This window comes from Ascidiella aspersa, chromosome 9 (genome assembly GCF_963924565.1).
Source record: "Ascidiella aspersa chromosome 9, kaAscAspe10.2, whole genome shotgun sequence".
In the NCBI taxonomy this organism is placed as follows: domain Eukaryota; kingdom Metazoa; phylum Chordata; class Ascidiacea; order Phlebobranchia; family Ascidiidae; genus Ascidiella; species Ascidiella aspersa.
In genome coordinates, this window is record NC_139455.1 from 14,989,249 (window position 1) to 15,015,228 (window position 25,980).

The window sequence follows — 25,980 nt, forward strand, 5'->3', positions numbered from 1 at the left end:
TATTATCAGTATGTATACCCAAAAGTTACCAATCGTTATTCGCAATTCGCATAAATCGTTTTTTGAATATCAACAGAGACTACTGGTGTCGCTTTATTAGTTAAAGTTGTGGTCAGAAATGCTAGTTCGCTTGAGATTAGATCGGTCTATTTCAGGCAAATGAAGTGCAGCTGTGTAAGCAAACAACATCGATAACAATGTTAACCCAAGTTTTGCTAATAACGTATAATCGTGGCAATGTGTTAAATGTGTTTATAAAAAATTGCCTTGATGTGTCATCCTAAAAGCATTTTAGATTCGCTTCCATACTCGTTTTACTGCGCCGCTTCAACAATTTTATTGTTGTTTTTATGTATTTTTCCTGCGAGAATACACATTTTTTGCTTCATGAGGATCTTCATTGACATAAGGTACTGTTTTCGAAAAATCATATACGAATTCTGGGGAACTAATAAACTGTAAATATTTTAGGAGCAACAATAAATGAACCAACGCTGATAAAACTCGTGTATATATTGGAATATACATATTTCAGCCACGGTTTTCATATCTAACGTGATCATCGTCAGTTAGCCGATTTGGATTAATTGGGACTTAGAAAGTAATCAAAAGCTTGACGCACACCAATGTTCTGCGGCAAATCAATTGTAAACCCTGGCTATTATGTGATGGTCAATTGCAAACGCTGGCTATTATGTGAAGTTAAAAAACGACTGCAATTTGTAAACGAATAAATTTATTGCAGCACGTATATAATGTCGGTCAACATGGCAGGCCTAAAGCATTAAATCGCGGTTTTAATAGCGATAGTTTTCGTTTATAAATTTACGTCTTGTCACACGCTTTTAAAAGTAAATATCCAACAAAAATGATATTTGTTGCTGTTTTTACCCACAAAAAGGGCTCAAAAAACAGAAATTAATTCATTAAAACACATGCCTGTACCGAACCTTTGCGAGAATAACTTTTTAGTGTGTTTTTCGAAGCCGTTATTTGTACCCAAATATAATTTTACTTTTCATTAACCTAGCCTTGCTATTTAACAGGTACATATAGATTAGGCAGAAATTAGCATTAGGAACATGGTGCGAGCAGTTAATAAACAATCCGAGGATCTAGAACCTTTCTATCGTCACTGGAACGACTACACAACTTCGTCGTCGGATGGGGATTCCCCGAAACTTTTCCAGTCACCACCTTTTGTGAGGTAAGCAATAGAAAATTGCCTCGCAAAATAACATGATTGTTTTTCTTGCAAGATAATCGCCCGCGTTTTCTTGCGCGCGGAACGTTTGAAGGGGGGTAAGTGATGTTGGCGATTACACTTTTCAACATGTTTCGCAGTAAACAAAACAAGATTAGGTTGTTAAAGTAAATACCTGAAATGCGTTTTGCGTGAAACGTTTATAAATACATTGCTATTTTAAGCATTACTGTGAGTGGGCAATTTCAAACACGTTTAGAATTCTGCGCTTTTTATCATTCACTATTTCCGTTTTTTCTCTTTTAGTTGCCAGGTAGCTTTTAATAGTATAAAACACTTTGTTAAAAAGTTTTAAAGTTTGTCAATATTTTTTTTCGAAAGTTATTAGATGTCAATATAAATAACGTTGACGATAACCCTACAATGTGTTTGTTACGAATCGCAATAGGCTTTTTTGCTCGCGTAAGTACGCAACGGGTCAAAAAGCATCCACGTACCGTGCTGTATAGCATATTGTCACTTACAATTTAAAAAAGTTATTTGCAGCGTAACTAACAGCACTCCGTTTTATAGAGCAAGCAGCAAACGTACGTCACGGGGTTCATTGTTCGCCAACAAACAGCGACCAATCGACACGAGATACGTCACTTACGTTACACACGGGCAGAGTAGAGGTGAGCTAACATAAAGACGACATTTCAAGTTTCGCAGCCGCGCAATTCTCTATTAATTAATAAAACAAATATCAGAGTCTTATTAATCAATGATATCAATAATAATTTCTTGTTATATTTAAAATGTGAAGTTTTGGAAATTTTAATTTTTTACTCAATTTAAATACTTGCCAATTTCAGTTATCAAACACATCCCATGTTTGTTTGTATCAAAATTTAAATCATTATACAATAATACTGTAATATTTTTAAAACCAATACGGCGAAGGTAACAAAGATTAGGAACAAATGTCACGCAGTGCTGTTGTTCCGACATAAACACGTGTTCGATTTTATCAAATGTAGCACGCTGTTTTATCCGACCAGACAGATTTTAATCCAGTTCAACGTCTGTTTCGAAGCATTAATGGCAACTGGTCGCCATTAATTAGCTGTACCTTTTTCAGCTGCACCGTATAAAACTACAAAAGGAAAAATGCCTAATTGTTACTTAAGCATTGAGTGAAGTCAGCTGTAAATGCATAATGCATGCCAGAAAGAGAAGTATCTGTGCTGTCATAAATTAGTTATTACAACATCCTTCTTATGACGTCATCAGGCGTTCTACATCTCGACGTCGGAAGGCGTGGCGGTTTTCTCAACGTGGCTGTCAATAAGATCGCGCGACTGCCCAAGGAGTTTATCGGTTTATCGTCGATTATCGTAAGAGTAAGTCAAGCATTAAATCATTCAAATTGTAGCAAATGTGGGTTATTGTATGTTATTTGGCAACAGGCTATGCACACATTTAACTTCTCCGCCTAGTCGCGTCAAAATCGGGATGATCTGTTTTAATAATTAGATAAATCGGAAAATGGGTAGATCTATTTAAAGCTATATCCCTAATTTTACTACGAAACAATTAACGAATCCCGGACATAAGAATCGTAGAAAATCACCGATTGTTTCCATCAGTAATAAGACAACAAAAATCGTTTTAAATCATCTTAGTTACTGCATGTTCTAAAAATTAGGTACTCAAATACCTTATCATACAAACCAACGATGCGCAATATTTTTGGCGTTTCGAGGCATGTTGCCTAACGATTTTTTTTACTTATACAGACCGTAACATATAAAAATTAAAAAAACTTTTAAAATACTGTGACTGCTTTCGTTTATTTGTTGTTAGAAATGTACTAAGTTGTTCTTTTATTTTTTTGACCAAGATCGTTAGCCTTTATTGTACTTTTAAAGTGGTGTTATCTATTTTAATCATTTTAATTAACCAATGCGAATTTTAGCAGTATTTTAGTGGTTCGAAAGTAAAAATAACGGAAAAAGTCACTTCATAAACATCCATAAAGTTTTGCGAAAACACCATTACCAACCAAAGCGTTTCTTATTTAAATTAGGTTTCTATGGAAACGCATGGCGGAAGCAGGATTCGATTTCAAACGGAAGCAGTGCCAGTGACGTCACAAATGGTGGAGTTCAATGAAAATTTTCAGTTGTAAGTCAATAAGATTGTTGCGAATCATTCGACTGCTGTTAAAACTAAATTGTTTTGAATATTTTTTATGGAAATCGTATTGTATTGATTCGAATTTTTACACGTTTTACAAGTTGATATTGTAAACATGTTGCCGCAAGTTGTCGCCAGAGTCACACAACACTTTAAAAGTGGCAATTTTTAGTATCAAATAACAGCAGTTCAGGCGTGTTTTGAAAGTGTGTGCAAGTAACATACATATTGCATTGTATACGGCAACTTTAGAACCAAATAGACTCGGTAAACAGCTGGGTAAGACATAAAGAAAAGATAATCCCCTATAAAAAGTTTAATTGCACTCCCGTCACTTTTTAAAATAGTATATTAATTATTTTTTATAACGTCAGTTGATTGGGACTTTCCTATAACACTTGGCATTACCGTGCAGTGAGTTGCCCGAATTGCTGGACAATTGGCGGCTGATGCTGTGTGCTTGCTTACGTCACGATGAACCCTTGTTCCCGGACAAACTCGGCTGGATGAGCTTCGGTGTGGCGAGGATGGTAGAAAAGGAAACTGTGAGTGCAATAACTTTGACATAAAAGTGTAGCAAACGTTCTATTTTTGGTGTCGCTTACAAATTCGGCGATCATAATTCCAGTTTGAAATGCCTAAATTTTAATGGGTGACCCATGTATTGCATTGTTTCGTCGTTGAGAATTTCGATGACAATACAATACCGCGTTTTCCTCACGCCCTCCTTACAAACCGTAAAACCGAACTACTATACAGGAAATCAAAATAATATGTAATAACTTCTACGTGGTTTAAACGCGTACAAACTCTGTGTAATATACCAAACTTGTTAAAAATATTTATTAAATACAAGACATGTTATAAGTATCAACTCAACTGGTAATCAGTTTTATGGATTTTGGTTCGCCTTTAGCGATGTAGAGCGGTTTGGTAAAATATTTTTTTTACATTTTTAGGGCGTTGACGGGTGGTATTGCCTTTTGGGAAAGTCCCTCGGTAAACGGAAGCATCTCCTTCTGCGAGAAGATTGTCAAGGTGAGTAAAAATTAAAGGCAACTATGTTTTTTTGTTTTTAATAGGCTTGCTTTCCGGATAGTTATCGATTGTGCCGAGTATTTTATTTGAAACAGTATTACTGACAAAAATTAACCCGCGGAAATATAAATTACAATTGCATTTAACCTCTTTAGATTCCGACACTTCGTTGCTAAACCCGCTCCAAGTCGGCACGAAACGCCAGTCGAACGCAAGGGGGCCAACCATCAGAACACGTCAATCAAACGCGAACCTGACCGTCAGAACGAAACACCGATACCACGGCGGCAATCAAGCGGCTGTCAAAAGAACCCAGAGTCTTTGTTATCGTCCTGAGGTTTGTCAGAAACGGCTTTATGTAATTCATTCAGTGGGCTGAATAACGGTGTGACTAATCAAACACAACCAGATACAACTTATTATTTTATATTTATTCCTTAATTCAGTGTCGCATTTAACATTTTTTCGGCCTAAAGTCAATTGCCAAGTAAAAGATTGGCTTAATTAAGGTTCAAAACCCGCGGTTTTTACGGCCTCATTGTTTTATACTGGTCCTTTAATTTCCGGGTTTGCTTTAAAATTGTGCAAATATTAGTGAAATCAAATGAGCCCAAATTATTAAAACCTTATCTCAAAAAACGTGAACCAGTAGAAATGTAAAAAAATAACATATGTGTCGTATATTATAGTTAAACGAATAATTCAATTATGGTTTTGCAGATAGCTATACCATCACGCAAGTGATTTCAGAAATTGAAATTGATATTAGCTTTGTGTGACATTGCGCTTGTGTGATAGGCTTGAACAACGAAATTCATACAAAGTTATTAGGAAATATACTACATTCACGTCTCCATTTAAAACCTTGAAGAGCAAGAAAATCGAATCTTTATCTGTAAATATTATCTATACTTCATAGTTCAAGTATTAATGCTGCGTAGATAATATTGAAAAGAATTTACCCTGACTCATGGGCTCTTATTCATGACAATACATGACAAAGCGTGTTGTTGGAATTCGTTCGCGACAAGGCGAACTTGCTTTTGCGGCTATTTGTTTCCACTTGAAAGACCAATAACAATAAACCGTCATTTCAGGGTCGGAATCATCCTCATCGAAACTCGCGACAAAGCGACCACGCCGCGAGCACACAGCAAATAGACTCATTTGTTGCAACATTGCCACCAGGTAAACAAAGGTGACGTAATAATAACGCCGCTCCAGCGAGACAATCGAGCTGCGCTCGGAAGTTGAAGATCACGCGGCGCGCTTCCCTCGCGATTTGCAGCGGCGTAGATTCACGCGGCGCGAGCCCATTGTCTGCGCTTGTTTTGCAACAATGGCGCCGGAGCCTAATAATGCCAATTAGGATTTAAGGGGATTACGGCCTGTTCGACAAATATCCGGCACAACAGAACGGAAAAAACAACCTTGTAGTTTATTTGAGTAGTACATAAACTTCGCATTTTCTCGGATAGATCATCATTCGATCGTCAGTGACCGCCACAAAACCGGGAACATGCAAAAGCAACAAGAATTTCAATCACCACAAATCGACATTGATGCTGTGACGTCGCTGCGCCGTCACAATGACATTCTAAACCGACTTGAGAAATCTCGACGCCAGAGCAGAAGACTGTCGCCTCGGAATCAGCAATGTCGTTCGAGACGAGATAGCGACTCTTACGTCATGGTTCAGGAATCTCGCAACTATCTTGGCCGAATCAAGAGATCGAAACTACAGGCGTCTTCAAGAGAATCCGTGATAAATTCTCCCAGAGGTACTACCATTTATTATCAACTTGCTTTTGAAATATTAATTTATTTCTCATTTTTAAATAAAACGTTTTTTATTCATGTATACGGTAAGGTTTTTTAATAAGTGTTTGTGACCATGTGTAACTTTCACAAATAATTTGTTTTATAACACTGTATTATTTTGTACCAGTACACTTTCGTCGTTCGTTGGGATCACCGACCTTATTTAACCATTCAAGGTCGTCTTTTTCTTCCAGAGATTACTGCTCGCCCATTAGCGAACTAAACGGTAAGTAGTTTAATTATTTTGTAAACCTACAATGGCCTCCGACACGCCCAGCACAGTGGAAATTCCAAACTATTTAAAGGTTTAAAGCGCCACTTATTCGTAGGTTAGACCGTTAGGTAATACGTATTCAAGAGTTGCTTTAAGACACGCGTTTACTTCTAAGTTTATTCACCAGGAATTTATAGACGCACAGGTTGGGCCGCATCCCTGATGTACCGAAATAGAAAATGCAAAAATTATCTTTAGGTCCTTTGTTTTAAGCTCGTGGAATATCAAAACGGGGTTGCCAAAACGCCGCATATACGAAGCAGAAGTCAAATAACAGTGATAAATAGAACAGTCGGCAGTATTGTTTCGGCAACAATCGCACGCGCTTGTCCATTAATAGGACAAACGTTATTCTAAGCTATTGGTGCGGGCGGCAAAGGCACACTTGAAGCAGCGATAGGGTCGGTGCCGCGCGTCTTGTGATAAGGCGCACCAGCACCGACCGCGATATGATTGCTTCCCATATACCTTCTAACTTTGCTGGGCGGCCGGCGCCTGTTCTCTTAGTTGTCTGCGTAGTTCATCAGTAAACACGCGTGTTGGTTTAAAAAATGTATATAAGGGTAGCGTGAGGAGTTGTGAAGTCATTAGCGTCTTGGAAGCAGCAATGTCATTGGTGCAACTGTACAGGGTTTTTAACATGAGATTCGAAGGTTGAGCAAGAATTAGCGCCAGATATCAAAACATATGCGCGTTTTAAATATTTTATGACGAATAGTTATAGTATTAATTTGACAACAGCAATATAAGAAGGCGCCCTTAACAGGGAACAATAGGCAAATGTTTATGCTTGTTATGTCTGTGTTAGTGTGGGGCCAAAGAAACTAATATACTGTTTGCATGTTTAGAATTCCGACGCAACTCTACGCAGTCAAAATCGTTTTGTGTTAAAACCGTGCAACGACACCGCGTGGCCACGAAACCGCCGTCGACTCCCCGCTCGGTGGACCGAAAACACACGTTAAAAATCGAGTCTGCGCGGACACCAGGAAAATTTAAGAAGTACTTCAGCGACTTGACCATCCGACAACCCAGTATGTTGAGCCTTTCAACGCCGCCGCCCTCGGTTCTTCACTCCACTTCGCACCAGCCAGATTCACCCACAGCCTCCTGGAGTGATTTTACCCTCTCACCCAGCTTCCAGATCATTACTGACGAGGACTTCAAGGCTCTGGACGAAATCACGTGCAACTCGCAGCCAACCAGGAGACAGAAGAGCGTGTCGCTGTTCGGAAACATTTTCGATCCGCTAAAGTTGAAGATAGAAAAGAAGGTAAGCAAATGCGTCTATTTTGGTCACAACCGCTAGACCAGCGACACTGTGACAGTAATCCGTCATTGTTAAGTTGCATTGAGCTGCAATGCGATAACCAGCAATAAATGCGTCTGAAGAGTTTTGAGAGGAATTATTTTTACTCTTCCCATAGGTCCAATAAAGATTTTAGCCGAGCAGAAAAAAATCGAATAATAATTATAATTTACTTGAGTAATAGCGGTTTAAATTTTGAACAAGGTCAAGTGATACCGCAAATACTTCCAGTAAAGTTACATTGGACACTGGCCGTTATTACGCTTCAAACCGCTCAACAAAACACTTACATTTTTACATTTAGACACAGCAGCGACAGGTGTCTAATTCGACAACGTCGGATCTGAAACGCAGCAAGGACTTCGCCTCAGAGGAGCCAGCTGCAAAGAAGAGCGCCATTCAGCATTTGGGCGAGATCTTTAAGTCACGTGAAGGCCACGGTTCGACGGTCAGCCTCTGTACACCAGACGCCTACTTTTCCCAACAGCAGCAGCGGAGCAGCAAACTGTCGCGACTTGGCGCTTTCAGGTACGGAGATAGCATCCTTTAAATCTCCAGCCTTTTTCAAAATTAATAGATTTCGACGGTATTTTAGTTATACTTTTATGTACTAGTAACGAAAAGTAGTGTTTAATCTTTTCGATAAATTATGTTTCTATACCAATTTTTTTATTGACAGACTTTCCAAAAGAAAGAAGTTCGACCCAAACACCGTAGCGACTCCTATGGCCAGGAGGCGCAAGCTTGGAAGACACTCGATCGGCGACCCTTGCACTCCAGGGAAGCGACTGAACTTCCAACGTGACGTCATGTTCGACGGGGTCGACTTCGAGGCATGCGCAGACGAGTTTTTTAAGAGCGAAAATGAAAAACCACTACAAAGGTAATAAACACGCTAAAGCGAATACCCTATAGCAGTTTAAATTAAATAAATGTAAATATATATTTATATTTATATATATATATATATAAATTTAGAACCATTAATTGTATATTTCAATGTTTATTTTTTAGATCCTCGTGGAAGTCATTCCTACCCAAAAGGTCAACTGCAATTAAGAAAAGAAACTCTGAAAAATCAACAAACTACCGGTAAGATTTATAGAGCGATAAATAAATGATACCCGTACTAATAATTGCAACATTATATAGCAAAATCCATCATTATATTTATAGTTTCAATTTATTCATGCATGCGTTTATTTCTATTTAGATCGATTTCACCGGTTCAAGATGTCTCCCTTATCGACGTATTACGCAATAAAGGTAAGAAACCGTGACGTATTAATGTACACACCCTAGTTTGCGAAATTGTGTCAAGTATACAATACAGTAGCCATGACACCAATATCATTTCGGAAAATATTGACATGCTCTTTCCAGATGCGTTTTTTTCACGATACCAGTATCCATAACGCTGCATCCACACTTGGTCGCGCTAGATACCCATTTTTTATTTCATCTCAACCAAAGCACACCTAAACAAACATATTCGATAATTCTGTTTGCTCACTTTTAGCGTTATCTTAGCATATTTTTTAAACCAATAAATTACGTTCCACCTGTTGTATACTCTACGTTGGAAAGCCCTTTAATGATTACAAAAAGTATTTACAAGTGATTGATAAAAAACCGCCACCAACAATACCTTGCCATATTAACAATAATCGTTAATAGCAAGTGTTTTTTTAAATACCAAGTTTTGCAACTATGCTAAAAAAAGTGTCGCACATTGTGGAAAAAATATTCCAATTTTTGCGAGCACACCATGTTACATCCAACACATTATAGAATACAAGTTCAAAATAGAATATCAATATCAGGGTTAAAAGAAAACCACAATATATTTAAAAAAATGTTTTTTGGATTTTGAAATACACATTTAGCATGTCCGTATTTGTATCTCTCAGCATCTGTCGTCGCGTTCAAGGACTTTCTCAAGCAGGAGTTTAGCGAGGAGAACCTCGCCTTCTGGCTCGATGTTGAGAATTATAGACAAGCCAGAAAGTTCGAGAAACAAGCGCCGAAAATTTACGCCAAATACATCGCCAGCGAAGCGCCCATGGAGGTAATAGAAAGTGACGCAAATTATTTATAAAATAGACAAATAACAAAAGTGCTGATATATGGATCGCATCTTGTGAAATATCCTTATTTAGCATTTTATAAGTACTTCTATTTTAAATTAAAGCATATTTTCATAATATTTAATATTTCCCCATATTTGAACCCATGAATATATCACTCCAGATAAAAAAGCCCTAGCAAGGCGTAACCAGAATTTTTTAATTTAAAATTAATGTAATAGTGCAACCATCGTCCGGAAAACTTGTTTTTAAACCTCGTTTAAGCGTAATTCTGACCGTACCAATACCTTACTATAGGTATGTTACTTCCGAAAAACCTTAAACCTATACATATTGAATTAATAATATAAAACGTTGAACACGACCAAATTTCTGGAAATCTGTAAAATCTACATTTCCTTGATCTTGTTTTCAGATAAATATCGGTGCCTCGTTAAGCAGCGCAATCAAGAAAAACCTCAATAAACCTACCGCGAATATTTTCGACGAGGCACAACTCCACATTTTTCAGCTGATGGAAAAAGATTCGTTTCGACGTTTTGCCTCCACTCAGCAAAAAGTAACGGGCAGCGAAACAAAAAAGAAAGACTCTTTTAAAATGAGGCATAGAAACATTTAAAATTTCGCGACTTCTTTTGTTTTATTTCTTTATTGTTTGTTTTCGTTTTCCCAATTGCAAGTTCCTTAGTGTTTAATAAAACTATTTCAGTGACATTTTTCTCGTATTTAAAAGTGTTAAGGCCAGGTGAGACTTTTAATAATTGAATTTCGAACACAAGTAAATTAAATACGCCTTATCTCAAAACTTTTATACAACATTTAAATGAGCATGACAGCGTTGTTAAAAAGTCGTAAATTTAGGTTCCGATCCATCCAAATCATAAAAAAATCAAAAAAACGAAAAAAAAATTTTTAATGAAAATAAAACACAGAATTGCGTTTTGGGGATACCCGAGTTTTGTATTTGATAAAAATACGGTTCACGCCAATAGAAAAATTTTGATTTAATACCAAACTACTTTAAACAATGAAGTAATGTTGCCAACCGATTATTTACCAAAAATGAAAAATTAAATATATTTAGCCGTAAGGTTAAAAAATCAACAGGAAGTGTAACACTTTAACCAAACTATGATAAAAAGTTAAAGCAGCACGACGCAAATGTTAAACAATATCGCATCGCAATTCTTCCAAATTAAAAAAAATACTTATAATAGTAAGAATTATACGGTTAACTCGACGCAGAACATGGGCGATAAGTGTGTAAAAGACAACACTGAACAATACCTTTCACGCAAGGCACCTGTAACTTCCCTGACACTCGCTGTTGCACTCCTTTCTGTGCGTTTGTCAAGGTTAGGCGCTTTCAAGGTCACCCCCTTCAGCTAAGCTGCGAAACCTATATTTTTAACCAAAGTAGGTTATAGGCAGGGTTGCCATACCGCCCTTATTTCTAAGATTTGTCCTTATTTTAAAGGGCCAGGTCTTAGAAAACCTAAATGTCCTTAATTTCGACTTGCGTTCTTATTTTGTCTTATTTTCAACAATATACAGAACTTCGATCGTTTTCCTGTGGTAACCGATTTTGAATAATATTCTAAAATTGTGTTTTTTTCGAGATTTTATGACATCATAAATGAAACGGTATCAGGATTTTAGTTCAAAGTAGTGAGATAGGCAGGGCAGTGGTACCAAGATACAGCAGATGACGACATTTTACCAGTAAACAGCAGTACAAGGTTACTGCTGTTTATGCTACAGCAGAATAGGGTTCGACGAAGGCAGCATTTTTTGCGAAGTGGTTGATAGTGGGAAAATGGGTGCGCAGCGCAGTCGACACTGTGATTAAATCAGTAAAGCTATAAGCTGGGGTGACCAACACTTCGATCGTAATTGTCCGTTCGATCGTGTCGGATTTTTAAAATAGCTTTCTTCAAGCAACATTAACCGGAGTAGACCAAAAACCTAACCACAAACCTTGATAAATTGCTGGAGAAGATTGTTTCTGGCAAAAAGTATGGAATGTATAATCTTCGTTGGTGCGCCCCTGTTTATGCGCAGAACGCTATATGAGTCTAAATTCTTGTAGCGAAACGCTTCTCCTATTTCAGCCTCTAAATAACCACACACATAATTTGTAGCTTGTTGAAAATGAAGAACGAATCAAAAAAACTGGCGCAACACAGGAAGGAGACGGTTTCTACACACGGGAGAATGTCAAGTAATCGGCGTCAGTTACATAACATTTCAAACGCCTAAGTAAAACAAGCAATTTAACAAACAAGGCCTCATTGTGAGGTCACACGCATAAACATAAACTTACCAAGAGATCAGGCAAATGTGGTCGAGAAAGAGCGAAATTTACACTCTCAAAATGTTTACAAGAAAAGGCACTGCAAACAAGAGCAGTGTAAATACTACATAAACGACGTTATCATATACACCAGGGGTCCGCAAATACTTTTTGGCGCGACCCAAAATAACTAGTACCGAGATCTCGCGACCCAATTACTTCGAATTTTTTTAATAAAATAGCTTTGCTAAAAAAACACTGTAATTTATTGTGTTTCTCTTCATTAAGACAGATCTATATGTTATGCGTTTTTGAAGAGAAAGGGTTCTGTAACTCAACTGAAAAGAAGCCTTGAGTTTTCCTACTTTTGATGTCTCATTCGGATGACAAATATGATTTAGCAACCAATATGGGTGGCAGGCTTGCAGCCCCACCAATTCCCCGCCATAACCCCTTCAACCCGCGTCCGCTATTGTGCTTTCTTGGTGCAATAATTACTGGCAAGGTGTGTAATGATTTTTTGGCGCGAATCACTAAAAATGCCTGACGTCTCATCGCAATCGTTTTAGGAAACTCAATATTATAAGGCTCGCATCTAAGGATTTTTCAGAGAACAATATAGATTTTAAGACAGAGGTCGACAACCTTTACCAAGTCGCGGACCAGACCAAACTCAGCAAGTTCTCGGCGGGCCGTATTAAATTTCCGCTAACAATTTTTTTATAAAAACGTGTGGCCTTTAAGCACTTTAATATAATAACTCTTAATCAGGGACAAACCCAAATGTTTGATGCAGTTAAAATGAGTCTAGATACACTACAACAAGGAAACAACGGGCGTAGCGCGAAAAAAATGTTTAAATTGGTAAACCTTTAAATTTACAAGGAGACGTGACGCATTTTCCACACACGATATAAAATACGAACATATTTATTATGCTACTTTTGTGAATGTTAATCATTAAATAATACATCAGCGAATTAATTTGGAAAAAATTGATTTTAGAGAGTTTCATGCTACGAAAAATTTCCTACTTATAGTTGTCATGCGCACGTCACCTTTGGTCTGAGAAGACTACATCAAAACGCCAATGTAATTCAAAGTCAAATTTGATACGCGCGTGGAAAAATTTTGTGCAATTTCGTATAGTTAAAACAGTTAAAAATATTGAGCATGCTGTCCTTGTGTACAGTTTGTGAAAGAGTTTGCGGGCAGGATGATTTTCACTGGAGGGAAGGTTGCCGACCTCTGTTTTAAGGCGCGATGTAACGAAGAGAACAACGTGCTACGACGCTTTGGTTACAGAAACGGGATAAAAAAATGAAAGAGAGTTTTTTAAAAACATATACCAAGAAGTAAACCCAGATTGCGGTAAGCAGATCAGTTTGGAGTGGTAATGTCCAAAATAGGGTTGGATTGCAAGCGCTCTTTGCCATCACCTAGATCGAACGAACACTCACGACTTTTTACGGGGCTTAGTGTATATATTTCGGGTGACAATTTTAGTCGCGCTCAAAGTAAGACGGCCCTCTTGTATACAATTCAGTGTACTAATGGAAACAATTCGAAACTTAAAACATAGGCCTCTATTATTAAGGCTTTCGCGACCCAAACTGAATGGTCCCACGACCCAAACAGGGGTCGCGACCCCGTATTTGCGGACCCCTGATATACACAAAGCCATAATGCTGGGCGAACTGACTACTTGTGTCATCGTAGAAAATTTTGCAAAGGTTACATTTACATATTGACATATTACCAGGGCTGCAAACCCATATTATACACAACGCAACTCACCAAGAATAATCTTCCGAGTGACAAACTCGTGCTGTTACACAAAAAAACAGCAATACCAACTTGCGCCACAACAGTCAGGCGAAAAAGAAAGACCGCATGTCAGGGTTGCTAGACTATGAAAAGGTCTTAAGGCCAAAATAATACGAAAAAAGGCCAAATGAATATTTACCAGTTCTATTAAACATAAAGTGATGAAAGTACAAATTTACAAAGGACTAAATAATAATAAGTAAATATAATACACTGACACCAGCTACAAATTAAAATTACAGTAAATTTCTAGTTTTTGTGCAAGCTTGAAGTCAACTAGGATAACCACAATAATAAATATAAATTGTGCTTTTTAAATGTAGCCTATAGTATATATTAAATAGGTTAGGTTAAAACAATAGAAATATATTATAAGTTAACTTGCATAGCTACATAGTTATAATATTTATTTTATGCTTATTATCCTAGTTGAATTCCAACTGGCATTTCACTAGGAATTTACCGAAATTACTTAATATACATTTGGCGGGGAAAAATCGGTGGAAAATTATCTTTGGAGGCAATATCTTAACAAGGTCTGAAACGAATGGTCCAACAAGAAAGAGTCCTTGTGTCAAACAAAGCTGAACACTTTTTATAAATACGACAAATATAAAAGCAATCAATATTGAAATGTCATCAATTAATCAAGCTAAATTCATGTATGTATTTAAGACTAAGTGAATATTACCACACTACTTAATATACTTACAAAAGAGATTGCTTTGTGAAAAACCAAAAAGGTTTTCTTGCACTGTCGGTGTGTCCAAGAAGAAGTTAGACACGGCTACGCCAACAAAAGATTATTTTGTAACAAGTCTATGATCATTAATGTTATTTACTTATCACAAATTTACATATAACATCACAATAACGGCAATTTAAAAAGTATTTGCTAAACAACTGAATTTTTGAAAGCGTCGGTGGTTGTGATTAGACTACCGATAATTTGCAAAGTGAACACCTTACGTTTCTGTACACCAAGTTTTAAAAGTTGACACTATAATTCTATAATGATGTCTATAATATTCATATTTATCGAAAAAAAGCCAAATTGAAGGCCAAATCTAGAAAAGACCAAATTTTTAAAACCAACATACTCTAAAAAAAGCCAAATTCGTGGAATTTGGCCTTCAAAAGGCCAATCTGGCAACCCTGCCGCATGTCTCAGATAGTTAGTTCACAACGGTCACAGCACCAATGTCTCATAGAAATCGGTAATTACTGGCAAATACGATGTAACAGAATGTGATTGTGTTATGACACAGCTCGTATAAATATAATGCATTTTCAAAAACGTTTTTAAATGCTTGTCTAATTTGTCGGTTGTCCTTATTTTCGAGTCCATATCGATGGCAACCCTGGTTATAGGTAATACGTATTCAAGAGTTGCTCGAAGACACGCGTTTACTTCTAAGTTTATTCACCAGGAATTTATAGACGCACAGGTTGGGCCGCATCCCTGATGTACCGAAATAGAAAATGCAAAAATTATCTTAGGTCCTTTGTTTTAAGCTCGTGGAATATCAAAACGGGGTTGCCATAACGCCGCATATACGAAGCGGAGGTCACGTGACAGCAATAAATAGAACAGTCGGCAGTATTGTTTCGGCAACAATCGCACGCGCTTGTCCATTATTAGAACAACCGTTATTCTAAGCTATTGGTACGGGCGGCAACGGCACACTTGAAGCAGCGATAGGGTCGGTGCCGCGAGTCTTGTCGTAAGGCGCACCAGCATCGCCGCGATATGATTGCTTCCCATATACCTTCTAACTTTGCTGGGCGGCCGACGCCTGTTCTCTTAGTTGTCTGCGCAGTTCGTCAGTAAACACACGTGTTGGTTTAAAAAATGTATATAAGGGTAGCGTGAGGAGTTGTGAAGTCATTAGCGTCTTGGAAGCAGCAATGTCATTGGTGCAACTGTACAGGGTTTTTAACATGAGATCTGAACGTTGAGCAAGAATTAGCGCAGATATAAAAAACGAAACATATGCGCGTTTTAAATATTTTATGACTATTGGTTAATAGTATTAATTTGACAACAGCAATATAAAAAGGCGCCTCTAACAGGGAAACAATTAGCAAATGTTTATGCTTGTTATGTCTGTGTTAGTTTGGGGCCAAAGAAACTAATATACTGTTTGCATGTTTAGAATTCCGACGCAACTCTACGCAGTCAAAATCGTTTTGTGTTAAAACCGTGCAACGACATCGCGTGGCACGAAACCGCCATCGACTCCCCGCTCGGTGTACCGAAAACATACGTTGAAAATCGAGTCTGCGCGGACACCAGGAAAATTTAAGAAGTACTTCAGCGACTTGACCATCCGACAACCCAGTATGTTGAGCCTTTCAACGCCGCCGCCCTCGGTACTTCACTCCACGTCGCACCAGCCAGATTCACCCACAGCCTCCTGGGGTGATTTTACCCTCTCACCCAGTTTCCAGATCATTACCGACGAGGACTTCAAGGCACTGGACGAAATCACGTGCAACTCGCAGCCAATCAAGAGACAGAAGAGCATGTCGCTGTTCGGGAACATTTTCGATCCGCTAAAGTTGAAGATAGAAAAGAAGGTAAGCAAATGCGTCTATTTTGGTCACAACCGCTAGACCAGTGAAACAGTGACAGTAATCCGTCATTGTTAAGTTTCATTGAGATGCAATGCGATGACCTGGAATAAATGCGTCTATAGAATTATAAAAGGAAATAGTTTTACTCTTCCAATTGGTCATAAAGAGATTTTAGCCGATTAGAAAATTTTAGAAGTACGAGTTAAATTTTGCACAAAGTCAAGTGATCCCGCAAATACCGGTAAAATTACATTGGGCACTGGCCGTTCGTTGAAGAAGCAACCCACGCTTCAAACCACGTATATCTTTTTGCATTTAGACACAGCAGCGACAGGTATCTAATTCGACGACGTCAGATCTGAAACGCAGCAAGGACTTCGCCTCAGAGGAGCCGGCCGCAAAGAAGAGCGCCATTCAGCATTTGGGCGAGATCTTTAAGTCACGTGAAGGCCACGGTTCGACGGTCAGCCTCTGTACACCAGACGCCTACTTTTCCCAACAGCAGGAGCGGAGCAGCAAACTGTCGCGACTTGGCGCTTTCAGGTATAGCACTCTTAAAATCTACATCCTTTGTCAAAAAAATAGCGCGGCGTTATCTTAGTTATACTAATTTTATGTACTAGTAACGAAAAGTAGTATTTAGCCTTTTTGACAAATTATGTTTCTATACCAATTATTTTTTATTGACAGACTTTCCAAAAGAAAGAAGTTCGACCCAAGCACCGTAGCGACTCCTATGGCCAGGAGGCGCAAGCTTGGAAGACACTCGATCGGCGACCCATGCACCCCCGGCAAGCGACTGAAGTTCCATGGTAACGTCATGTTCGACGGGGTCGACTTCGAGGCATGCGCAGACGAGTTTTTTAAGAGCGAAAGTGAAAAACCACTACAAAGGTAATAAACACGCTAAAGCGAATACCTTAAAGCATTTAAAAATTAAAAAAAATGTATATATATATATATATATAAATTTAAAACCATTAATTGTATATTTCAATATTTATTTTTTAGATCCTCGTGGAAGTCATTCCTGCCCAAAAGGTCAACTGCAATTAAGAAAAGAAACTCTGAAAAATCAACAAACTACCGGTAAGATTTATAGAGCGATAAATAAATGATACCCGTACTAATAATTGCAACATTATATAGCAAAATCCATCATTATATTTTTAGTTTTAATTTATTTATGCATGCGTTTTTTTCGATATAGATCGATTTCACCGGTTCAAGATGTCTCACTTATCGACGTATTACGCAATAAAGGTAAGAAACCGTGACGTATTAATGTACACACCCTAGTTTGCGAAATTGTGTCAAGTATACAATACAGTAGCCATGACACCAATATCATTTCGGAAAATATTGACATGCTCTTTCCAGATGCGTTTTTTCACGATACCAGTATCCATAACGCTGCATTCACACTTGGTCGCGCTAGATACCCATTTTTTATTTCATCTCAACCAAAGCACACCTAAACAAACATATTCGATAATTCTGTTTGCTCACTTTTAGCGTTATCTTAGCATATTTTTTAAACCAATAAATTACGTTCCACCTGTTGTATACTCTACGTTGGAAAGCCCTTTAATGATTATAAAAAGTATTTACAAGTGATTGATAAAAAACGGCCACCAACAATACCTTGACATATTAACAATAATCGTTAATAGCAAGTGTTTTTTTAAATACCAAGTTTTGCAACTATGCTAAAAAAAGTGTCGCACATTGTGGAAAAAATATTCCGATTTTTATGAGCACACCATGTTACATCCAACACATTATAGAATACAAGTTCAAAATAGAATACCAATATCAGGGTTAAAAGAACACCACAATATATTTAAAAAAAATATTTTTTGGATTTACCTGAAATCCACATTAAGCATGTCCGTATTTGTATCTCTCAGCATCTGTCGTCGCGTTCAAGGACTTTCTCAAGCAGGAGTTTAGCGAGGAGAACCTGGCCTTCTGGCTCGATGTTGAGAATTATAGACAAGCCAGAAAGTTCGAGAAACAAGCGCCGAAAATTTACGCCAAATACATCGCCAGCGAAGCGCCCATGGAGGTAATAGAAAGTGACGCAAATTCTTTTAGAATATAGACAAATAACAAAAGTGCTGATATATGGATCGCATCTTGTGAATTACCCTGCTTCTATTTTAAATTAAAGTATATTTTCATAAACTTTAATATTTCCCCATGTTTATTTGAACCCATGAATATATCACTCCAGATAAAAAACAGTCCCGTTAAGGCGCAGCAAGAATTTTTTTAATTCAAAATTAATGCAATAGTGCAACCATCTTCGGGAAAACTTGTTTTTAAACCTCTTTTAAGCGTAATTCTGACCGTACCAATACCTTACTATAGGTATGTTACTTCCGAAAAACCTTAAACCTACATATCGAATTAATAATATAAATCGTTGAACACGACCAAATTTCTGGAAATCTGTAAAATCTACATTTCCTTGATCTTGTTTTCAGATAAATATCGGTGCCTCGTTAAGCAGCGCAATCAAGAAAAACCTCAATAAACCTACCGCGAATATTTTCGACGAGGCACAACTCCACATTTTTCAGCTGATGGAAAAAGATTCGTTTCGACGTTTTGCCTCCACTCAGCAAAAAGTAACGGGCAGCGAAACAAAAAAGAAAGACTCTTTTAAAATGAGGCATAAAAACATTTAAAATTTCGCGACTTCTTTTGTTTTATTTCTTTATTGTTTGTTTTCGTTTTCCCAATTGCAAGTTCCTTATTGTTTAATAAAACTATTTCAGTGACATTTTTCTCGTATTTAAAAGTGTTAAGGCCAGGTGAGACTTTTAATAATTGAATTTCGAACACAAGTAAATTAAATACGCCTTATCTCAAAACTTTTATACAACATTTAAATGAGAATGACAGCGTTGTTAAACAGGCGTAAATTTAGGTTCAGATCCATCCAAATCATAAAAAAATCAAAAAAACGAAAATTGCGTTTTAATGAAAATAAAACACAGAATTGCGTTTTGGGGATACCCGAGTTTTGTATTTGGTAAAAATACGGTTCACGCCAATAAGAAAAATTTTGATTTAAAACCAAGCTACTTTAAACAATGAAATAATGTTGCCAACCGATTATGTACTAAACATGAAAAATTAAATATATTTAAGGTTAAAAAATCAACAGGAAGTGTAACACTTTTACCAAACTATGATAAAAAGTTAAAGCAGCACGACGCAAATGTTAAACAATATCGCATCGCAATTCTTCCAAATTAAAAAAAATACTTATAATAGTAAGAATTATACCGTTAACTCGACACAGAACATGAGCGATAAGTGTGTAAAAGACAACACTGAACAATACCTTTCACGCAAGGCACCTGTAACTTCCCTGACACTCGCTGTTGCACTCCTTTCTGTGCGTTTGTCAAGGTTAGGCGCTTTCATGGTCACCCCCTTCAGCAAAGCTGCACTTTAAAAACAGGGGAGTTATGGCGTCACACTGGAACGAATGCGCAAAGCTATATGACGTCACACGACGGGAAACCACACGCATAGTGACATCACACAGCAGAGAAGGCAAAATCGTGGTGGTATCACACTGCATACATAAAAAAGGCATGGCGATGTCACACAAGGAGCGAGGTTAATTTTTAGCGTGGCGCTGCAGCATAATTGCTGACTTTAATATGATGTCCAACAGTGAAATTAAAGCAATGGGGATACGGCAATCTAAAACACGCCCTTCACGGGAGTGAGGGAAATGTATTTTTTCCCCAAACCTTTGAAAGTATATAGGGTGAAATATCGAACTCACCAATACATTGACAGCTAATGAAACATCGGTTTGAACATCAGTTTAAAATCAATAAACGTATTATCCGTTTAATCTAAAACTAACATGTTTGTAAGCGTCAAAAAGACCGAACTATTTTTTTATAACTGAGTGATATATAAATGGTTTAAATGAGTATGTACCGTCAATACCTACTAAATTAAATTTGTTTTCACTTAGATAACAGAGCTGACATTAAATCAGACTGTTACCCAAAAAATAAATTTCAGCGTCACTAACTATTAGCTAATTACCGACGTGAGGTCATATAAGTCAAAAGTATAATTCCGTATCACGTAAATTGAAGTAAGCTAACAAATTGAATTGTTAGTTTATTGCCTATCGATCACAAACGGGGTAATCGTCAGGTCGATGTGGAAACAAAGTTGTGGAAACAAAGAAGCTCGTAGATGCAAAACAAACATATTATTGTATTCGTAAGAGAAAGATTAATTGTCACAATTTTAATCGTAACACCTTCTGCACAGCGCCTTGCGAGTTTTGCACAATAGCAGGAGCGGAAACTCGTTTGAACCGCCGTCCGATTCTGCCGTAACAATGGCTAGACAAAGGGTGTGTTCGAATCAGTTCGAATAACACCGCTCGCATGTTGCATGCCGATGAATAGCTAGATTGAACGGTGAAACAATTGTTTAACAGATTATTGTACAGCATAAAGGAAAAAGGGAAATTAAGTTGCGGCACATGCGAATGTGAAACGAGTTAGTTTACATTTTTTGTAACTGGATAAGTCGATATCCCGACACAAGCAGTTCAATTTTTGTACGGATACTTTTTGAAATGGTTTAGATAGTTAATGAAATCGAAACATAATATTGTGCAAAGTGAAATAATCTGTTTAATGAGCAATAGACGTTCAGGTATGATTGTACAGCAACATATAAACTAGCCGAACGCATATTGCTTTATTGTTAGGCAAGAGTATAGGTTTACCACTATTTGCTTAGGATTACAATAAGGTACTTTTTTAACTTCTTTGCAAAAGGAAAGCGACAGTAAATGGTCTTAACAGAAAACAACCCTTTGTTACGTCGCTGCCAAAAAATCGGATACACTTTGTGAGAAATTGAATAAATGAATAATCGCAGAGTGTTATAATACATCGTAAATGCCTTGGACTCGATTTGCGGTGTGAACGCATTTGATCGACCAGTTGTATTTTTGTTAATTGGGCAAATCTGGGACGGGGCGATTAGGTATGTGAGAAGTACTAACGTAATCTCACAAGCAAATGGCTGTCGCCAAGAAAAAGGGAGTGGCAAATCAAGTCAGAATTGTATTTGAATTGTCAAGTCGTTTGCTTCTTGTAGCATATGAAGGACAGCAATGATTTGAGAAGTGATCTGTTGTGTTTGAGTGCTTGGTTTGGATTGTCACCGATATACATTTAACTTAGTTTTATGTTTCTAGTTTTAGGTTTTCTGTAAATCTAAACTGGACTATAGCAAATGACTTGCACAGAAAGTTGGTGTGACGTCAGCAGATTTCATCTTAAGGTAATTATAAACGACAGTTTGCAAAAAAATAAATAATAAAAATAAAGAAATTAATTTTTTTACAACTTGTTTACACGTTGTATTTGCCTAAATTTGTGTATACTTTTCGCGTAAAAATAATTTAATTAGTCCATTTTTTGTTTACTGCAGAATGACATTTACCGACCAAAATCATTGACATCACTCAACCTTACAAGGCTCCGATCCGTCGAACGAAACTATGATGTCACCAGCACGTGGTCTGACACTCGCAGTGCCCAAAACGAATCGCTGTCCATCTCTAATCAGGGAATGCAATTCCTTAAGGCTGACTTTGAGGATTTTTCTCGTTTTCGCAACGGACTCCACAACTCCGCATTTAACTTGAATCGAATCAGGCCGCGGACTCCATCACGCCAAGGAGTTGGAAAAGTTCCGCGGGGCACGAAAAACTGTCACTTCGCCCCATATGGCGCCCGGCCGAGCAGTGAGGCAAAAACGCGTCTAAACTACCACGTCAACAATTCTGACGAAACTAGAAAGTGCCATGATTTGGGAATCGATAAGCCGCAGCATAGATTGTGAGTGAACATTTATTTTCGTTGGTTAGGTTGTGAAACTTTGTACAGAAGAAGTTATGATGGCTTTGGTTTCTGCACAAGTGGTATTTTTAACTAGGATAAGCAACTTCTCACCCTAAAATGTTGAAGTTAAAATTAATACCGTGTATACAAGCAAGGCTTTGAAACCAAAAAAGGCCTGTTGTAATATTAAAACTCACGATCCAATACAAGGCAATTGGAACATATTTGCATAACCACAACAGTTGATTTTATATGTGTAAATAATATGTATAAATAAAAATATATGTTTAGAGAGAACCTACTATCCTGGTTTCACAAGAGTGGGAAAAAGGCGGCGGACAAACTGAAGAAGAGGGGAAACATTGTATGCCAGAAGGCGGACAGGTATAACCTACACACCCAAATGGAACTAAATAGCAATTAGCGGAGTGTCGGACAGACAACAAATTAAATATTCAAATGTCACGAAATAAATATTCAATATGTTTGTACGAACTACCATGGGTTCAGTCATTCTATTTATCACGTATATAGGTATTTAAAAAGCTATGCAGCCGTTCCTATGCCTAATTGAAATTGTTTTAATTGAAATGGTTTATTTTAAATTATTGTTGCGACGAGGTTATAACATTTTGTACGTTTTTATTTTAGAGCGGAAACAATACGGAAACCAAAGGCGTCTCTTCTGGATACGTTGTGCACGAAAGGTAAGTCCCTCTTGTATTCCTGCTTGTTTACATTTTTAAAGATAACAATACACACTGTACTGCTCGTTTCATCGCTATTACGAATTACGATATTGCGTAAATTAGGTTTAAACAGTGATAAACCGTTGATGGCCCAAGTATGTCTTTCAAAATTACGAGATTACCAGTGTTTTGTTTCGTAATATAGATTCACTTTCGTCGTTTCGAAAATATCTCGCTAAGGAGCTAAGTGAAGAGAATTTGGATTTCTGGCTCGAAGTGGAAAGTTACAAGAAGCAGAAACAACCAAAACAGCGAAAAATAGCCGCAAAAATTTACGCCAAATACCTCTCAACAACGTCACCACACGAGGTAATGTTTATGTTTGTTCTTTATTAATTATTTGTTGACATTGTGCAGAATGTTTCGACTCGGGGAGAAATGTTAGCCTTCGTGTGTTAAATAACTTGTAATGTTGTAAGAAACAGTTTGTGAAATATTTCACTCGCTACTAAGCTGAGTAAAGTTTATTATAGTTTAAAAAAACAGTCCTATAGAGTTGCATATAAAAAATAAAGCGTCAATTTTTTAAAGATGTGTGCATTCAATTTAAAGTTAAACTGATTTTCGTTACAGATTAACATCGACTGCGTAGTTCGACAAATCACGAAACAAAACCTGTTAGATCCGGATTCATCCAGTTTCGATTTGGCGCAAAAGTGTGCATTCGAACTCATGGAATGCGACTCATTTCGACGATATATTTCGTGACTTCACCCAAATACAAGTGACGAAATCGAAATTCCTATCGAGGCATTTGAGTGGGCGTTGTGACCTCAGTCCGAGTATTGAAGAGAGACGCTGGTTTTGATGGCAACCCGGCTAAGGTTACACAAGACTGTCAAACATACAAAATCTATAAAATTCAAACTTTACTTTCGCAAATGTAATCCTTAGTATCCTTTCGGTGCACGCTTTCCCCTGCCGATGTTATTATTATACGGTAAAACTAAAATTAATAACTTCGAACGATGCAATTCCTGTATTATTGATATAACGAAGTAATATTCCACTCAGTTAGATTTTGCTTATCACAAAGTGCACGGAAGTTTTAACAAACTGCTATAGTATGACATTGTCTTGATTTATGCGATGAAGTTCCTTTGCTTTGATACTTTCATTTGTTTTTCGTGACGCCCGACCTGTCAAATACAAGAAACCTGTTTTGATATGCATGCTTGTTACGTTGGCTCAGGGTTTTCGGTGAATCAAAACTATTTCATTTTAGTTTTCCTTTGAAGACTAACTTGCCTGAAGCGATGCATTTAATTTGGTGCAAACTGCAGAGGATTGTCATCAACCCACTAACTGATTTGTTAACTCCGAACGCCCAGTACACTGGGAATACATATGTAACTTAATATGCCTATGCATATAAGAACGCTTTTCCGAGGAAAATATCAAGGCATTTGGAGGAACTTGTGTCCTCGTCGCTTACAATACGGACTTTATCAAATATTGGTGTGTTGTCTTTCTCAGCTTATTAGCATTGCGGTTCAGTTTAGTTCTAGTGTTTTAATCTTAGAGTTATTTTAAAGCTGTTTTTTAGTGATAGCTATTACAACTTACTTTAAAAGCCCGTCAAACAATTTTCATATTAACCAGATTTAACATAACTGAACTGCTGACAAAACAAGGTAATTGTCCCATTAGTCAAATATTGATTGATAAAGGGATTTAATGTATCCTATATATAGTTTGTGTAGTTTGCCTTGAGGGCCGCGGACCGCAGGTTGCACCCCCATAGCCCCTGCATTGCACTATAAATATATGTCCCGTTACTATTAATCAGTTTTAATATAGTTCATATGTTTGTAATTGATTGTGCAGCAACTGGTTAGGCTAATTTTCTTCGTCAGTTTTTCAAGTACATATATAGCAATTTTTTAGCACTCCAGGCCACTCGAACACTTCAAGTAGGCGGCTTTGCATCTTCTTCCGTTTCGATCACCACTGAAGCTTTTATGACGCAGGATATCTCTTCATTTACACCTGTGCGTGTTTGTGAAGAAAAACCCCAACCGCAGTTTCGATAGGATTATATTGAGATGACAGGGCAGAATTTTACACCACCCGAAACCCAATATTTCCGCGCTTTTAAATCACCGAACAGCTATAACGCAATAAAGTAAAGTTTAGCTTACGGGCACGATTGATTTTTGACCCCTAAACCGCGGACTTAAAACAAACTAATGAAGTCTAGGTGAGCGATTGGACAAAGGATTCAGTTGAACTTAACAAAATCAGGAAACTGGTAATGTAGTCGACTGGAAATTGTAATTGCCGTTAAAAACGGCATGAAGGCGCATGCCACAATCGCCGTTAATCGACGAAACGTGATCAGACTCTGCAAACACCAGTCAAACTCCTCGCGTATCCCTGCTTAACTTGCGCGAGAAAAAATATCCAACGAAACCGCGAAGCATATAACCCAAGTTCGAGCGCATGTCAGGGGTTTTCTACGCTGTATGTTTACCCCAGGTCGCTTGTGGTCTGTCTGCACGAATGGTCGCTGATATCGACAATGGTTTAGGGCAGTCGAAAACAAAGGAGGACAAACGTTTCGCGTACGGCTGATGGGACGCATCAACGTTTACTTTTTTTATATTTTTGAGGTTGTTTGCCGTTTCCGTTAGCCAGACCCAGCCGTATTATTGTGTGATGTGCACGTTTTTGGCATTGAACCTTTTGGTGTGAGAAAATACAATGTTCCTTAAAAC

At 37.6% G+C, this 25,980-nt stretch overlaps 3 protein-coding genes across 3 annotated transcripts; all 3 read left to right on the forward strand.

Annotated features, from left to right (window-relative positions):
• The first annotated feature begins 1,082 nt into the window (after positions 1-1,082).
• On the forward strand, positions 1,083-10,530 carry LOC146133176 (uncharacterized). The gene is given in 15 exon segments (XM_083397664.1): positions 1,083-1,207; positions 1,778-1,878; positions 2,477-2,586; positions 3,273-3,370; positions 3,798-3,927; positions 4,342-4,420; positions 5,899-6,201; positions 6,369-6,467; positions 7,364-7,836; positions 8,198-8,352; positions 8,504-8,707; positions 8,839-8,916; positions 9,038-9,090; positions 9,735-9,892; positions 10,327-10,530. Coding segments are annotated over 15 exon segments (2,370 nt in total).
• A 5,745-nt stretch (positions 10,531-16,275) lies between these two features.
• LOC146133177 (uncharacterized) lies at positions 16,276-20,077 on the forward strand (the record flags this gene model as incomplete). Its single annotated transcript, XM_083397665.1, has 8 exons — positions 16,276-16,623; positions 16,982-17,151; positions 17,299-17,502; positions 17,620-17,697; positions 17,819-17,871; positions 18,519-18,676; positions 19,098-19,241; positions 19,922-20,077. Coding segments are annotated over 8 exons (1,311 nt in total), but the record flags the coding sequence as incomplete, so codon positions are not given.
• A 1,609-nt stretch (positions 20,078-21,686) lies between these two features.
• LOC146133178 (regulator of G-protein signaling 18-like) lies at positions 21,687-23,971 on the forward strand. Its single transcript, XM_083397666.1, has 6 exons — positions 21,687-21,722; positions 22,102-22,511; positions 22,806-22,898; positions 23,166-23,221; positions 23,409-23,572; positions 23,837-23,971. The coding sequence occupies exons 1-6, from the start codon at positions 21,687-21,689 to the stop codon at positions 23,969-23,971; spliced, it is 894 nt and encodes a 297-aa protein (XP_083253792.1).
• Positions 23,972-25,980: the final 2,009 nt, after the last annotated feature.